This window comes from Trichechus manatus, unplaced genomic scaffold (assembly GCF_000243295.1).
Source record: "Trichechus manatus latirostris isolate Lorelei unplaced genomic scaffold, TriManLat1.0 scaffold00162, whole genome shotgun sequence".
NCBI lineage: Eukaryota > Metazoa > Chordata > Mammalia > Sirenia > Trichechidae > Trichechus > Trichechus manatus.
In genome coordinates this window covers 2,501,487-2,519,322 of record NW_004444098.1, presented here as the reverse complement: position 1 = coordinate 2,519,322, position 17,836 = coordinate 2,501,487, and the positions used below count along the sequence as shown (strand labels likewise).

Sequence of the window (17,836 nt, the reverse complement as noted above, 5' to 3'; positions counted from 1 at the left end):
AGAGATCACACTCACCATTCCGCTGATGCATCGGCCACAGGCGGTGGTTTTAAACTCACCGTGCAGTTCCTTCACTGCACTTGTGGTGTAAAAGCCTTCTGCCAGCAGAATGATCCCATACAAGAAGAAAAAGGACGCGATTCCATAGATGACATACTGCATCAGCTGGATTCTATGAAAAGAAAGCAGAGCTCCTGAAAGGATAACTTCACAGCGTGATGGAGAGACTACCTTCCTGGATTTTGGAGAGAACACACGAGGGTAAAGTTCCTGGGATGTCTCCCACCCCTCTGGTGCCTTCAGCTGGCTCATGGGGCATTCTGGGTAGGCAACCCTGCTTGCCCGTCAGCGACCTGGGCCTTGCTTCCAAGGTGGGCCCACAGTGGTTGAAGTGGACAACCTTCCAGGCAGCCGAGAAGTTTCCTCTGGTCAGGGGCAGGGGCCCAGTTACAATCTTTTAACATGTACCCATCGCGGGAGGTGAGGATTAGAATCCCCATTTTGCACAGAAGTAAACAGAGGCCTGGATGAGTTAAGTTACTCATCCCCAGGATACACGGTGGTAGAGCCAGCATTAAAACCCGGTCCAATGAATTCCATGTCCTTTCCACCATATCAAAATGTCTCTCAGCCAGGCTAAATGGTTAATATTATTCTGATAATCCCCCTAAATAAACACTCAGGGCTTCTTTAAGGAGCAACCTGGGCAGATGTTTCTGCATCGAGATTCTCCTTACACAAGTGGCGGTATGTCAAGTAGGTTTAAGATACAGAAAGTGACTTCACAACTAACTTTGTCCTATGGAAATCTGTAATAGCCAAGATGACTGGTCCTCAACCTTGGTCACCATTGTAATCACCCAGGGGCTTTAAAAAATACTGGGACCTGGGTCCCATCCACAGAGATTATGACTGAATTGGTCTGGGGTGAGACATGGGTGTGGGGTTTTTTTAAAAGCTTCCAAAAAGTTGAGAACCACTAATTGAGATCGCTAATTAATTAAATCAATACACCTTTCCCAAATCCAGTCCTGGCAAATATTTCTTGGTCTTCTTTGCCCATAGTTGGCCCTCACTGAGTCCCTTGTCCTGCTTGATCCCTCCTATAACTCTTCCCTCTTGCTCATTACTTTAGATGTCCTGCATGAACAAATAATAAAGAATAAAATTCCTAAAGACTCTTCCAATGTGTTTTCCATTATTGCTCCATAAAAATTTATTCATGTATGGTGTATCTTTGGCTATGTATATTTTCTCCAAAAAAAAAAAAAAAAAACGTTGAGAAGGGAGAGGGCTGACATGTCGTGGGGTTGTTAACCAATGCCATAAAACAGTATGTGTACTGCTGTTTAATGAGAAACTATTTGTTCCGTAAACCTTCACCTGAAGTACAATTTAAAAAAAAAAAAATCTAAAAAAAAAATTTATTCATGTTTTTCTCAGTCTGGAGGAACCCTGGTGGCACAGTGATTAAGTACTTGGCTGCTAACCGAAAGGTCTGCAATTCAACCCCACCCAGTGGCTCTGCAGGAGAAAGATGTGGCAGTCTGCTTCTGTAAAGATTACAGCCTTAGAAACCCTATGGGGCAGTTCTACTCCGTCCTATAGGGTCGCTATGAGTTGGAATCCACTCGACGGCAGTGGGGCTGGTTTCATTCTGGTGGGGAAGTTTCTCACAATCACAAGACACTTAAGCAGTATGAATCTCTGAGATTCAAACAGAGAAAAAACGCCAAAGGAAATGAAGACAGGCAGGGGTAAATATCTGAAGGCAATAAGCATATGACTGCTGAGCGGGCACAGCTAAAAGAATCTACGCACGGGAGTGTTGAGACTCTGCTGAGAATGATTCCAGAATTGGAAGTCAGAGACTGTGGGCTAAGCCCCTGGAACTTCCCCTTTTCTGCACTGAGGCTGCCCTGGGATTTGTCTTCTGGCGGAAGAGTCAGTGTTAAAATACTGTTCCTCTCAACTTAGAGTTGGTGTCAGTCCTCAAAGGGTTTCCTCTTGTTCTAGTGATAGACATTTCCGGTGAGAAAACTAGGGGGCCTGTTACTCGGGAGTATCGCTAACTCTCTGGAGTGATGACTGGCAGCGTCAACTTACCACCTTGCCAGAGTTCCCAAGTGCATGGCTACTGTGGGCTGAGTGTCTTTACCAATCCCAGGTGGGAGCCCATCCCGGGTCCCAAACACCCACTGCGTCTGGGCCCTTTCCTTTTTCTTCCCTCACAGACCTTTTTTATCTACATACAGTGAGCTTTAGTGAAAAGCATCCAAATCTGCCAGAAAAGCACATCGTAGTCCTCTGAAAACACTGTAGGCTGGCTGCTTTTGAAATACATTCTTAAAGGGAAGCAGATACTTACACCTCACTCAGCAAAGCGTGGTCACTGGCGTTGGTAGAGAAGTGTTGCTCAAGAATTGCCACAGTGCCCGCGAGAGCCACATGCCCGCAGCCGCAGAACAAGGCGACCCCAGAGAAGCAGAGGATGGTGGCCACCAGGGAGGCATAGGGGACTCCTCCCAGACACTTGATGCAGCATTCGAAGCAGCCTGGGCCCAAAGAAGAGAAAATGCAGCCGTTATGGGCAAGATGCCTCAGATCTTCACGAACACCACACATCAGCAGAGAAGCCTTGGCTTTCCCTCTTCCCCCTCGTGTGCTATGGCTAATACCTCCACATCCTAATGGCCAGTATTATTGGACTAGTGATTATCATCTCACATTCTGCGGGCGAGAGCCCTGGGCTCTACGAGGGAAGGTAGCTTACCTTGCCCAGGGTCCAGAACGGTGGTTAATGGCAGAGCAGTCAACTGGCAAATAGCCATGATTCTATGGAGCCCTGGTGGCGCAGTGGTTAAGAGCTCAGGCTGCTAACCAAAAGGTCAGCAGTTCGAATCCACCAGCTGCTCTTTGGAAACCCTACCGGGCAGTTCTACTCTGCTCTATAGGGTCGCTATGAGTTGGAATCGACTCGATGGCCCACAGCAAGTCACGATTCTAGAACTTCCTGATCCATGGGGGGACTCTAGTGACAATGAAGAGCACTCATTCCACTAACCAAGTCCAAAGTGAGGACAATAGTGATGCTTCGGCTCAGTGAAGAAAAGCAGCAGTCAAGTTTCCCCAAAGCTCATCCTGCTGGGTTATAAGTACGTCTATTTCCATAGCGGCCACGGGCTTGCCTGGAGCCTTTGACCTCTTGGGCAACCAGAAGAATCAAATACAGGAATTATACTGTTGCTGAGCTCAGAAAAAACACCCACGTGATCATTTTGGAAAGAGAATGGGTATTTGGGTCTTTTACCTCAGTGAGGTACTAGGTCACCAAGATTCACTCAAGTGGATCTACTCAAGTTCCGCTCAAGTCAATATCAGAAGGGACCTCACTCTTTAATAAAAATGCTCCCCAGTCCAGGCCAGCCTAAGCAATCTATTCATACTCCTTCCACCTCCTCCCCTCCCCGGCTTCCATCTGCCCCCTTCCCAACACACGTTCAGAGAAAGAAGTGAGAGCTGGTGGGCGATATTTAGCAAGTACTTGATGAGGAAAGGAAACATGAAAAAAACAAAAACAAACAGCAAAAAATGAGCATCCATGAAGGGAAATGAAGGAGAGAGCCACAATTCCCTCTTAAACTTGAGAAGAATGAGATTTTTTATTCATTTTTAAAATAAACCTTTACTTGAGATGTCCAGCCGATGTCCTTGGCAGAGCCAGGTGACATTTTCCACTCGGAGAGACATTTGTGTTACCGTAAAGCAGTACTGGCCTCGGGATAATGCCAGGACCACTCTTGACCTCCCATTCCTGCTTACATTATCCAGACCCTTAAGTAAACGGGTTGTCGGGGGAATAGAACTTTAAATGCATTATGGTGCTTAACAGTCATCAAGAGCATTTCATTACTCCAGGGTAAGAACATTAAGCCAGCTAATGTTCTTTCGCCCAAATGGCCTTCATAGGACGCAGGGAGTGACCAGCTAGCGCAAAAAACAGAGATGGACTTTTCCATTTTGATGAACATTCCAACCTAAATTGGCATTTGCTTAAACCTCCCATGGGCAGTTAACTAAGAACTCTCATTACCAGATTTCTCCTTAGCTCACTGGAAAATAGAAAGTGTCAGCCCTTCCTCAGAAAGCTGTGCTTCCTTTTATATTTCAATAGATGACTTAGCTGTGTTCAGAAGACCAACCCTCACCCCCACCCCGAAACGGAGTTACGAAACTACACAAAATGGGAACCAGCATACAATACCAGTTCAAGTTCACTAGCAAATCAGTACGTTAATAACCCTTTCGTTACCATTGGCGTAACTGTACACCAGTCACTTTTTATGCCTCTGGACCTTCATAACCAAAAACCCGTTGCCATCGAGTCAATTCTGACTCATAGCGACCCCACAGGACAGAGGAGAACTGCCCCATAGGATTTCCAAGGAGCAGCTGTAGGATTTGAACTGTCAATCTTTTGGTTAGCAGCCATAGCTCTTAACCACGGCACCACCAGGGATCGTTTTTTAATGCATTTAGCGTCAAGGTGGGTCCCTTTTGAAATGTGTGAAGCTCAGCAGACCAGAGTTAGAGCCTCATTGTTGTGTAGGCTGAGCATTCTACCAGGTGATGCTTCCAGGATGTTTTGTAAACTTCTGCCTTTTTCTCCTTTACTTCTGTGAAATAAAGCTTGCAAGCGTAATTATGGCTTTCCTGTGTGATAGTTAGGGAGTCCTGATGGGTTTGTTTTGGCTTTTCTGTGTCATATTTGGAAAACCAAGGGTTCCCCATGTAACCTAATGGAAAGGCGCCCACAATAAATTATATATCTAGTTCCTGTTGGTATACTGCATACCACAGATCAGTGGCGCCAAAGGGCCACTAGCCTTGCTGGTAGATTATATTACCAGATCATATTTCTCAAAATCCCTATTACCAACCAAAAATTTAAACACACTTAATTACTAAGCATGCATTCCAATACTGAAAACACATGACTTCAAAACTTTTTAAAAAAATAAAAATTTGGTAACGAAATGGTTTGAGAGATGTGAACAGAGACGGATGGTGGAGCTCAATTCTCATCTATTATATGGGGTGGGGTGCAAGGAATGCAACAAAAAGCCCAAATTCTCTCCAGGCTCCCAAACGAAGAGAAACTAACGTCCTTGGCCTTAATGCATCATGTTAATAGAGAGAAAATAGAGCAATCTGTGTGTTGCATCATTCACAACCTCCCCATGCTCAGCCTCTACGATGATGTTAAGAAGATGACTGCCCACTCCCCTGGCTAAAGCAGTTGTATCTGGCCCTTATTGGAGACGTGTGGCTTTGGGACTGTGATGTCCAGTGTGGTCTCCACTAGCACATGTGGCAACTTACATTGGAAGTATTCAAAATTAAATAAAATTAAAAATTCAGTTCTTTCTTCTCACTAGCCACATTTCACATGCTCAATAGCTACATGTGGCCACTGTCTACCGTACTGGACAGCGCAGGTCTAGAACATTCCATCATCACAGAACATTGTTTTGGAAAATACATTTTGACTTGCAGCATCTTCGATTTTCTAACTGGGCTCTACTCTTGATTCCATTGATTCAGTACTTTTTGAAGACCTACTGGGTGCCCAATACTATGCTTTGTTGGCACTGGGGCTACAAATATGAACTCAGATACCATCTTTGCCTTCAAGTAGGTCAGTCTAACGGTGCAGGCAGGCAAATTATTATTATATTATTGTTATAGTGCAGTGTGATGAGCACCCACAGAGACTGCTGGGGAGCTGGTGGACGGTGGGCAGAGAGGATGGGGAGAAGGGAGGAGAGCAGGGAATACAATTTACACTGGAGAGGGCTCCGGAAAGGCTCCCTACAGCAAGACCTAGTATGAAGAGTACCTAAACAGCTGACATGGTGATACTGATGATAAGCTCATAAGATGCTCATTAATTTCTGAATATTTTCTGTTGTGTATCTATGTTCTAATAAACCCAAATCCCTTCCCATTATTTGGAGTTTGGGTTGGGTATTATGGGATATTATTATTATGCCCTTTAATAACAGAACTCATCCTTCCAAATCCACAGTTGCCACTTCAAAACGTTCTTTCATCCAAAGGGTTATAGCATTCGCTTTCTTTCAGAGGAATATCACAGCTGCTCCCCAGCTCGAAAAGACAAGCAGAGTTAGAAGAATGATGGTTTTCAATCATAAATTCACCCCCAGATCAAGACTACAGTTACCCTCCAGTTGTTATCTCTAAAAGACTCTGTATGCCCTGTGCTGGGAGTCCAGTTTTATAACAGCAGGGAAAACCAGGGACTCAAAAATTTGGGGTATCACTTAAACGAATCACACCCTCTCAGCAGATGTAATGTACTGCCAATGCTTTTATGTTTTCAGCAGATGATTTTATTGGTGGCTATCAGAACTCTGCGAGCCCTGGTGGCACAGTGGTTAAGCGCTCAGCTGCTAACTGGAAGGGGAGCGGTTCGAACCCACCAGCTGTTCCTCAGGAGAAAGACGTGGTAGCCTGCTTCCGTAAAGATTACAGCATTGGAAACCCTCTGGGGCTTAGGGACCCTACAAGTCAGAATCGACCGGACGGCAATGAGTTTGCTTATAGGAACTCCAGCTCCTACAGACCAGAAATCATTTTGGTCATCTTTGTTCCACTCACACAGCTAAAACTCTTATGGACCTTGCCAGCCAATGTCACTAGAAGCTTGTAGCATATAACATGGGACGAATTTATAGGAAATAATACAGCAGGATACAGAACTTATTCTGGCTTGGTTAACCAGTAATCTGCAGGGCGAAAATTGCATGTGTGGAGTGGATCTAACCATCTGTAAATGGATCACTACCCGTTGTGCTTTGCATGTCAGTCTAGAAGCCATCTCTGTCTGCAGTGTGTAAGAGATCTTTGACCAGCGGGGTGATCTGGTTGTACGCTACCCACTCATCCCAGAGAAACCAAAACCACTGCACAAAGTGAGTAAGAAGAAGCTAAACATGCTTTCTAAACTCTGGTATCAATACTGCTAGTGCCCCCAATTCACAGCATTGCTAACCTGAAATACATGCAGGCGTGTATGTGGTGGAGGCAGAAGCAGTGGTGATGTGTGTTCAGGAGGCCTCATGGGTGAGCAACCTGTGCGATCATGTAGGGACCCACGCTCGGTGGCATGCTCTGCTGTTGCCATCTTGAAATTCGTAGGAATTTTTTAACAAGGGCACCTGAATTTTCATTCTGTACTGGGCCTACAAATTCTGCAGCTGGACCTGGGTGTATCTGTATGGGAGGCGAAAGGAGGGGTTCTTCTGACTTTGTATGCCCACAGTAGCATTCTGTTTTCTTTCATAGTATTAAATAGAAATACAGGCTAGAAAGGCAGACATCACCTTGCCTATCATGTCATCCTGAGGACAGTGGCCATCAAACACTATATCAAAGGACTAGCCATGGGCTCTGCAGTGTCTCCACAGAATTAATGACTGTCCTTTCACTCTGAAAGAAAGTGGCAATTACTTACTGTAGTATCCGTCACAGGGTATGCTCACAGTTATTCTAAACCAGGGGTTGGCAAACGATGCCCTGTATTTTTTGTCAATAAAGTTTTACTGGCACACAGCCACACCCATTCGTTTACAAATTATCTATGGCTGTTTTTGCTCTACATAGCAGAGTTGAGTAGTTGCACCAGAGATGGAATGGCCCGTAAAGGATCTAACTCCTTACAGAAAGTTTGCTGGCCCACACCCTGAAGCACTGGTGCTCAGAATATGGTTCCTGGGCCAGCAGCATCAGCATCACCTGGGAACATATTAAAAATGTACACTCTCAGACCCCACCCCAGAACAACTGAATCAGAAAGACTAGTGTGGGCCCAGCCATCTGTGTTTAACAAGCCTTCTGGGTGATTCTGATGTACACTCAAGTTTGAGAACCACTGTCCTAAAGAATCCTACAAGCTCCTCACTGTCTCGGCTCTATCCGCTTCCTTTAATTACCAACCAAATTCCACTGAAATAAAAATATAACGTCACAAAATGACTCCCAACTCTTGGCCAAGATGGGGTAACAGGGACCGAATTTATCGTCCCTCCTGAAACAAGACCCACTGGGTTTGGCCCTAACACTCCAGCCACTTGCCAATCAAATGGCAAGTTCCAAGGCTGCAACGAAGAAAAAGAAATGCTCCAAGTTGTTTAGCTGTCTTGAAAAGACTACAAGAGTGCTTTCACCGAGCCAAGCAAGTATTATTCACCTCGGCAGCTTTCACGTCAAAGATGCTTTAGTGTCATGCCACAGACAGGGTCCGAGAAGGCAGGCTCAGAAATACCCCTCCCACGGAGCCGGGAGTGCCTACCCAGACAAAGAAGTGTACAAGAAGCGCAAGAAGTCAGGGCCAAGGCTGATGTTTTCAAATATGGGGGTGGCGCTCCCAGCAGCAGCCAACCATGTTCTTAAAAGTTGATGCTAGCTAAGGAGGATCGATGCTTTTCTTGGACACTCTTGTAAATCCACAGGATGAGTTTCCCCAAGCTTCAAACCAGCAATGACAAAGTTGGTTAACATGAACCAGGAAAGACAAGGAAAGTTTTTTTTTTTTTTTGGATAACTATGATCTACTCAAGTAAAAAAAAAATTGATGCCAGGCTTCCTAGCATATTTTACCAAGAATTCGCAATCTCTCTCACCAAACCCCAGAAACCTCTGTTGGGCTAATAATGTGTTAAGCCTTCACTTAGTTGGCCTCTGGTTAAAGAGAATTTTCGGTTTTGATTCACACAAAAACTTCAGTGTGCATTAGCCGAAGACGGTTTAAACATAAACCACATAGTAGGGAGAAAAAAATATGCATCAATGCCTCTAACTCTCAATGGCCATTTTGTCTCCAGCATCCCTAGAATCTTTTGTGCAGAACAACAGAATAAAACACGTTTTGTCCTCAGGCTTGGGGCTGGCCGTTGCCATGGCTGCGAGTTCATAACAGCCCAGTGATTTGCCCCAAGTTGTCTGTGATGCTGGCTGCAGATTTAACACTGGCTCCAAAGGAGGGCCAGCGGGAACAAGGGCTCAGATTCTTCCCCAGGGAATGAGTGTGACACTAACACGCGCGCACGCACACACACTCTCACTCACGCACGCACACACACACACAGCCCTCTGCACATGGCCTGCCTTGCTAATGAGCCACAAAATTAAAAAGCAAAGGAGCAGGAACCAAGCTTTGCAACTTTCAAACACCAGCCACAGGAAAATGGAGGCAGATAGAGTCCCACTTAAGAGAGGCAGATGTGAATGTCGAATGTCGGCCAACAGAGACCTGGGCGATTGTGTGATGGCCTAAGCCCTATGGCAGGGACTGTCAACAGTGGGGCAACTGTGCCACCCCCCCAACCGAGGACATTTGGCAATGTCACAACCAGGAGTGGGGGTGCTGCTGGCATCTAACGGATAGGGCCAGGGATGCTGCTTAACACCCTAATATGCACAGGACACCCTCCCACCCACAAAGAATGACCTGTCCCCAAACGGCAATAGTTAAAGGTTGAGAAACCCGCGCTAAGGTCATAAGACACAATCCTGGCCTGCGAAACCCAGTGACACTGCCAAATTCTCAAATTAACAATTAAAACTTCTTAAAACAAAACGTACTTTGTTTAAAAAATATCACAGCGCAGAAAGGTCTCTCATTTTGCTGCACATTAGAATCATCCAGAGAGCCTTTTAAAATCCTGATGCCCAGGCTTCACCCCAGACCAATTAAAGCAGAATTTCAGGGGGCGGGACTCGGGAATTAGCTTGTTTTTAAAGCTCCCCAGGCTGAGAACCATCGTTCCAGAGCAGAGGTCGGCAAATTCGGGGCCACGGGCCAAATCCGGCTCTCCATGCGACCTGTGAGTTAGAAACGTTTTTATATTTCCAAATGACTGGGGGGGAAAAAGCTCAAAAGAAAAATGATATTTCGTGGCACACGAAAAGTATATGAATTCAAATTTCCGTGTCCATAAGTAAAGTTTTATTGGCACACAGCCACACTCATCATTTACATATGGTCTGTGGCTGCTACAATGGCAAGTTGCCACAGATATTTACTATATGGCCTTTGCAGAAAAGATTCTCAAACTTTAATGTACATGTGAATCCCCAGGGATCTCATTAAAATGCAGATTCTGACTCAGAAGGTCTGGCGTGGTGGGGCCTGAGAGTCTGCATTTCTCACCAGCTCCCAGGTTAATTGCAATCCTGTCTGAGCAGTGAGGGCACAGAACAGTGGTTCTCAAAGCATGGGCTGCACAGCCCCGGGGAACCCCAAAACCCTTTCAGGAGGTCTGTGAGGTCAAACTATTTTCTATCAACATTAAGATCTTATATACCTGTTTCCACTGTGTTGATATTTGCACAGTAAAACTGCAGATGCCTTTGCATGAATCAGGCAGTAACACCAGAGTGTACTGACCATCAGAGCATTCTTCATTACCACGTACTTGCAATTAAAAAATAAAAGGCCAGTTTCACTAAAGAATGTCCTTGATAACGCCATAAAAAAATATTTTTATTAAAACTCAGCCACAGAGTACACGTCTGTTTAATAGTCTATGTGATGAAATGGGAAGTATGCATAAGGCACTTCTGATGCAAGTCCTGGTGTAACTGTTTGAGTTGCAAGCTAAACTAGCACCTTTTTTCCATGGAACACTGTCTTTTCTTGAAAGAATGATGGACATACTAGAGTTATTCAGACTTGGTATTTGGCAGAAATTTTCTGGAAAAGGAACCAAGACTTGGACCTGCCACACTGAGATTGACAGCTTCCCGATACTTAACAGACATCTTGATGGAATCGATGGTGATCCGAACAAAGGTGATTGTTTGACACTGTGTAATTTTCCAAAAGAGCAAGGTGTGATGTTACAAAACCATTCTTGAACATAAGACCCAATTGAAGGATAAGATAGAGTAATGGACTTTAGTGGAACAGAGTATAAAAAGTTCCTCAATACGATTTCAGATTCCATATTACAAGTAATCTTTAAGAAATCACTATTCATTGAATTTTGTTGTATTATCGAAGAAGAGGAGCCCTGGTGGCGCAGTGGTTAAGAGCTAAACTGCTAACCAAACGGTTGTCTCTATGAGTCAGCATCTATTCAACAGCAGCGGGTTTGGTTTTGGTATCCAGGGAGAGCTCCACAGGTATCCGAAAATGCCATTCAAACACTCCTCCTTTCTCCAACTACAAACGTGTGGCAAGGTCAAGTTTCCATGTACTTCAACACAAACAAGAGACCCAAGATGCCTCTGATTAAATGCAGAAGCAGATGTACAAATCCAGTTAAAATCAAGCCAGACATTGAAGAGATTTGCAAAAATGTAAAACAACGTCACTCTTCTCACTAAAGTTTTGTTTTGGAAAATAGTTATCTTTCCTAGACATTATGTATGTTAACATGTAATGGGTTCGTTATTGTTATTTTAAAAAATAATATTTGTTATTAGATAATAAATAAAATTTTCCATTATAATTGCTAATACAGAAAATACTGACAGATATAGCACACATGAGCAAAAGCTTGTTGGGGTCCTCAATTATTTTTAAGAGTGTAAAGGGGCTTGACACTCAAAAGTCTGAGAGAACCACTGGTATAGCACATTAGGAAGGCAGCATGAAGTCAATACCCACACTTGGCTTCCTGTTAAAGAGCTGAGTGAGAAATCACTTAACTCATAAACAGGTTGCTTCCCAGTTCTCACCTGACTTTCTTACAGTCCTAGACCTAAAAGCTTAACTATATAATGCTAAAAATGCTGAGAATATTTCTAATGATATAAAGGGAAGAGCTTTTCAGCAGATCCTTTGAAAAGCATGCCCTAAAATTTATTAAATGTGACACATTGTTAAAGCCTTAGAATAGATTAACCTCTAACATTTGCAACATGGCATGAGCAGGAGATGATAAGCAATTATATAAAAGTGAAGATACATTCACGTAGTTGGGGATAAACAAATTCAAGAAACAGATACTTGTTAGTCTCTTCCTTTGCCTTTTGTGGGAACTGGCTTTGGTTTTACTAAAGGCCACATGTATGCTCTCAGCCTAGTAAAGTGTGTGTGTGTGGTGGTGGTGGGGTAACAAATCAGAGAGACCAGCAGTGATGTGGGGAAGCTGGCTCTAAGTTCCAACAACATAGACTTTAAGAGCTCGGAGATCTGTAGGGAGTTGAAGCTTTTTGAGAACTATTTGCATAGTTAAGCTTTAATGGCACTCAACCTCCTCTGACCATCTGGGTGCTATAGTCTATGTTTTCTGGATGCCATTCAATTCAATGAGTGTCCGTTTAATCGCTGTTACATGCAAGGCATTGTGCTGGGGGCTGTAGGAGTTTGGTTTGCCTTCCTGGCATTGGTACCTGGGGTGGGGTGAGGGACCAGTATTAAGTCACATAGACAAATAATTAAAAGTAGAATAAAACTTGTGCCATAAGAGGAAACACAGGGACGTTGGTGGGGTGGTTTAACATGGGGAGCTGAGGACTGGTCTATGGATGGCAGTAGTGTAGACAGACAGGCCTTGAGAACAGAAGGATCCCCATGATTAGGATGGACAGAAAAGCACAAAGGAAGGAGAGCAGGACCAACATGGCGCAGGGGACTTTAGGAGAGTTCAGGGTGCAGCCGTGTTTAGTGAGGCCGCCAGGGTGGTGTCAGGGGAGAGACAGAAAGGCAGGTGGGATGCTCCTGTAGGAGGCCTCAAAGGCAGCCTGAAGTCTGCTGTGCTTTATTTTGCAGGCAGTGGGGAGGGATGGAAGGTTAGTGAGCAGGGGAGGCAGGATGAATCTGGCAGCTGTGTGTAGGCTGGATTGGAGTGGGTGCAAACTCAAGTCTTCAACTGTGGTGGTAGCAGAACGGGTCTTTTTTTCTATTATTCAGAGGGGGCAGGGCATATACACTGGGAGCAGGAAGGATGAAAATCAGACAAAGGCATGGAGCTATTAAACAGTCAGTGTCACACAACATTTTATAGGAATGGTAGACGAGACGCTGTGAGAGTGTTTATGTGAATACATCTTTATAAGAACCATTCTAGAAAAGGCACACTAATCCAGCGTGACAGAAAGCAGAACCCTGCTTGCTGGGGGATGGGGGCATGGGAGAGAGGATTCCAAAGGGGCCCAAGGAAACTTTTGGGAGTGATGGATAAGTTTCCATGGAGTGATGGTTTCCTGGGTGTATACATATATCAAAACTTATCAAAGAATGCACTTTAAATATATATAGTTTATCACATGTCAATTATACCTCAAAAAAAGCTTTTTAAAAAACACTGTTACATTTGAGTTTTACAAAAGACACTAGTAGTTTAAAAGTGCTGAGAACCCCTTTTGGAAACTGATGACCTGGTGGTGAAAGGCAGGAGCCAGATAAACCTGGGCATCTACTAGGAAGGCAGGACCCATGGGCTGTCCCCACTTGGTGACGGCAGACAGACAGGGTGGGAGCAGGCTGGGGAGTTCCCAGACCAGGAGGATGCACACTGTGTTCACTTGGAGGTAGCAAGACAGAGCAGGAGGCGTCCTCTGGGCTGAGGACGTAGGACCTTAACTAACAAGCAGAGGACTGGGGGCTAGAGTTAGGGGAAAGAAAGGGAGGGGAGCGGATTAAAACCTAACTGCTTCTCTAACCAAGATCTCACATACACAACACACACACACACACCCATATCTACAGGATGTACCTACCATGTGGATATATGTAGACATCCATGTATGCGATCTACATTACATAAACATATCTCTAGGTTTAAATTTTTGCTCTTTTAAAAACCCATTTTCTGTTTAGAAAGTGCAGATAAGCAGACTGTGTATTACATTCCAGATGCACTAAGCTGTCTGTACCGGCAGTACGTGTGTCATCTGGGACAAAGCTACTCCGCAGAGGTACTCTTCATCCACTGCCAGTTTCCAGACTCAAGCACAGGGTCTAGCCCAGGTTTCTCCACCGCAGCTCTACTGACATTCTCTTGGGGGGGGGGGGGGCTGTCCCGTACATTATAGATTTTAAGCAGTGTCCCTGGTCTCTACCTACTAGATGCCAGTAGCATCCTCCCTCTACCTCTCGAGTTAGGACAACCAAAATGTCTCCAGGCATTGCCCAGTGTCCCCTGAGGGGCACAAATGCCCCTGATTGAGAACCACTGGTCTAGAGCAATGGTTCTCAACCTTGGCTGCACAGGGGAATCACCTAGGTGCTTTCAAAAACACTGATGCCTGGGGCCCACCCCCACCCCCAACATTCTGACTGAGTCGGTCTGGGTGTGGCCCTGGATTTTATGGACCCCTCCCCCATAGGGGATTCTACTGTAAAGCCTAGGCTTAGAACTTCTTACTAGTGACCATTCATTCCACAAAGTTTAACCCCATTTAGGCCCTTTCTCTTAATTTAGAATCATATGCAGGTGATCCTGGAGGCCTCAACCAGCCAACCAACTAATCAGTTGCTGTTGAATTGACTGCGACTCATGGCAGCCCCATGTGTGCCAGAGTAGAAACATGCTCCATAGGGTTTTCAATGGCTGATTTTTTGGAAGTAGATGGCCAAACCTTTTTCTGAGGATACGGCAAAAGTGATAGGATCACGGGTGTCACTTCCATGATAAGGTTTCAAAAGACTGACTTCCGTCTTGTTAGCACTCTCTCTCTTACCCTCTCACTTGTTCCTTCTGACGAAGCCAGCAGCCAGTTGTAAGGTAGCTGTGGAGAGGCTCACTTAGCAAAGAAATCAGGGAGGCCTCCAGCCAATGGCTCGTGAGCAATTGAAGCCTTCAGTTCAACAGCCTGCAAGGAACCGAATCCTGCCAACCACCACGTGAGTGAGCTTGGAAGTGGACCTTTCTCCAGTCAGACCTTCAGCTGAGACCCCAGCCTTGGTGAACACCTTTACTGCAGCCTCATGAGAGGCTGAGACACAGGACCCAGCTACACCGTGCCCAGACTCCTGGCCTACAGAAACGGAGATAATGCATGCTGTTGCTTCTAGCCACTGACTTGTGGAGTGATGTATGTAGCAACAAATAACTAACACATGGCCTCAGTCTGGTGTTTGCCTGCAGCTCTAAGATAAAATATTTTTGCATTTTTAAAAACTATACGAAGATGCAGTGACAATATAAAAACATCACTTCAAGAGGCGATTGCTTCAAATTCAACTGTGCCGTCTGCTGTGGATGTGGGGATTTGGCCTTGGGCATCTTGATGATAAACACGTATACAGATTGCCTTTGAATCTCAAGTGGCATGTGTTGTCCTTTGGAAAGGCATTTTGAACTGAAATGAGACATTGTCAACAATCTTATAATGAGTTATTTGCTTCACCAAGGTTATGATTGTTCTATGTATCTCGCAGGGGTGGTCAAACTTTAGGGTGCCTCTGGATCACCTGGAAAGCTTATTAAAACATGCCAATTCCTGGGCCATATGCCAGAGAGGGTGAGGCCTGGGGATCTGAATTTTAACTAGCATCCTTGGTAATTCTGATTGAAGTCACTGAACTACTTTGAAAAATCACTTAAAGAAATGACCCCAATACCACATTCAATAAAATATAAAAGACATTTTATGTATCACAGACAATAAAGCCTGCTAAAGTACACAGACTAGAACTATACATGCAAGTAACTAATGACATCACTTCACAGGACTTGGTTTATTATTGGCAATTCTCTGAGGAGACGTGAAAGAGGCTGGAGACGCTGAGCTTTCAGAAAGAGCCTAGGGACCCTCAGGAGAAGGGCTGAGTCCTAGCCTAGAACCTGTGACCAGGGATTCCCCCAGAAGGAGCAAGGGTTTTGGAGCCTGGAGGGAAAAGGGTGACAGATCTTTCACGGAGAACATTTTAGGAAGCTGAAGGACTGGCAATGGTCTTTGGTGTTGCCTAAGGTGAACAGAGAGAATTTGCAAAGTCTGCAAAGAAGGCATTACTCTAAGTCAGGGCTTGGCAATTCTTCTGTAAAGGGCCAGAGGGTAACCAGTTTAGGCTTTGTGAGCCCTACGGTCTCTGTGGCAAGTAGTCGGCCAGTGCAGTGAGAAAGTAGCCAAAGGCAGTCGATAAACAAATGGGCGTGGCTGCTTCCAATACAACTTTATATACAGAAACAGCCTGATCTAGTCAAGTCCTCACAGGAATCCCATTTAGTACCTCTGTGAAAACACCACCAGGAGGGTAAACAGGGTTGGTTTAATCCCACGGAGAGGCTTGTTTCCATCCAGTTACCTTTCCTACCAGCCTGACATGTCACCTTTGGAGTAATTCCTTAGGGTGAAAGCATTGTCCATGGAAGCGCCCAGATAAAGTGTAAGCATGACGGTCTTCAGTGAAGAAAACATCGTCCCACCTAAATGACTCTCTGCCACCCAAAACATTCCATTTAATATAAAAGCCATTTTACATCGGCTTTTCAGAGCTAGGATAACACTAGGGGGCCCCTTGTCTGGGTGGGAACGGGGCACCCAAAAGGGGAGCTGGAAGACTCTAGTGGCAGATATCAGCTCCTTCCCAGCCACTTGAGTGCCTCCAGTGACCTCAGAGGATGGCAAAAAATTTCAACACAAAATTAATTTTAATTCACTCTAACCAAAACGTAAGGGGTATCATAAATAAAGCGAAGACCAGATGTCTCTATTTCTAAAAGGCTGGGAATCACAGCTTGGAATAATCCAAGTTGGTGTCCCTCAAACCAGATGTTGTCCCTGACAGAAAGCTCCAGATCGAACCTCAGTACTGATCCATCTGCTGCTGCTTCTGATCTCTGCTTTCTTTGCCTACTCTGAGCTGAGGCACACTCACAAGGCCAAAAGGCAAAGGGAGTTCCATGTATCACAGACACAGCAAGTCATTGTTATATACGATAAAAAAATTGAACATTCATAAATAATCAAGAAATTCCCTATCAGTCAATCAATATAATGGCTGGCATAGTAGTCTTTGGTAAATAAAACCGGTTGTCATCGAGTTGATTCTAACTCGTAGCGACCGCACGTGTGTCAGAGTAGAACTGCGCTCCATGGGGTTTTTTCAGTGGTTGATTTTTTGGAACTACACTGCAAGACCTTTATTCGGAGCTGGGTTAACTGTTTGCATCACCCTGGGACTAAGCTACAAAAACAGTTAACTGCTCTATAGGGCAGTTGTTTTTTTTTTTTGAACTGGTGATTAAAAAAATAATTGATGTCTATATATATATATATATATATATATTAAAAAAAAAACCCAAACCCGTTGCTGTCGAGTCAATTCCAACTCATAGCTCCTAACCACTTCGCCACCAGGGCTCCAAATGACATACAGCAGAAAACAAAATACAAAGAACTCTAAAAAACTCAGAAACTTTACAGCATGAATTGAGCTACAATCCACTTTAATGTGTTCACCGTTTACCTCCATTTAACCTGAAACACTGTGAGTAACTGGCTGCTGTCAGACAGACTCAGAGCCTCTCTTGGCTTCAGCTCTATTAGCTAAGAAAGTTCCTCCCACCAGACTCCTGGGAACAGAGCGGCACCACCTATGCGAAAGGATTAAGGCTTTTCCCCTTGAAATACATTTCAAGCATTTTGGAAAAAGACCTCAAACTTAGTGGCTTTGCAACCTCAGGTAAGGAAAGAGTGACAATAATACCATCCAGAGACTGACCTCTGATTCCTTCTCTAAAACGACGACAAAAATTCCATACCATGTCCCAGGATTTTTATGTCTGCAGCAAATGTCATCCTACATAGGGATCCATGCGGGCCCAGAGGGACACAGGCTGCACTTGTCAGGGAGCCA

At 44.7% G+C, this 17,836-nt stretch overlaps 1 protein-coding gene across 3 annotated transcripts in view; it reads right to left on the bottom strand.

Moving 5' to 3' along the window:
• Positions 1–17,836, bottom strand: part of GPM6B (glycoprotein M6B) — a 40,526-nt gene that overhangs the window by 9,998 nt on the left and 12,692 nt on the right. For all 3 annotated transcript variants that reach the window (XM_004386337.2, XM_023740697.1, XM_023740696.1), the window contains 2 exons: positions 2,369–2,555; positions 16–172 (listed from right to left, as the gene is read on the bottom strand). In XM_004386337.2, coding sequence (XP_004386394.1) covers positions 16–172; positions 2,369–2,555 — 344 coding nt within the window. The remainder of the gene's footprint in view (positions 1–15; positions 173–2,368; positions 2,556–17,836) is intronic.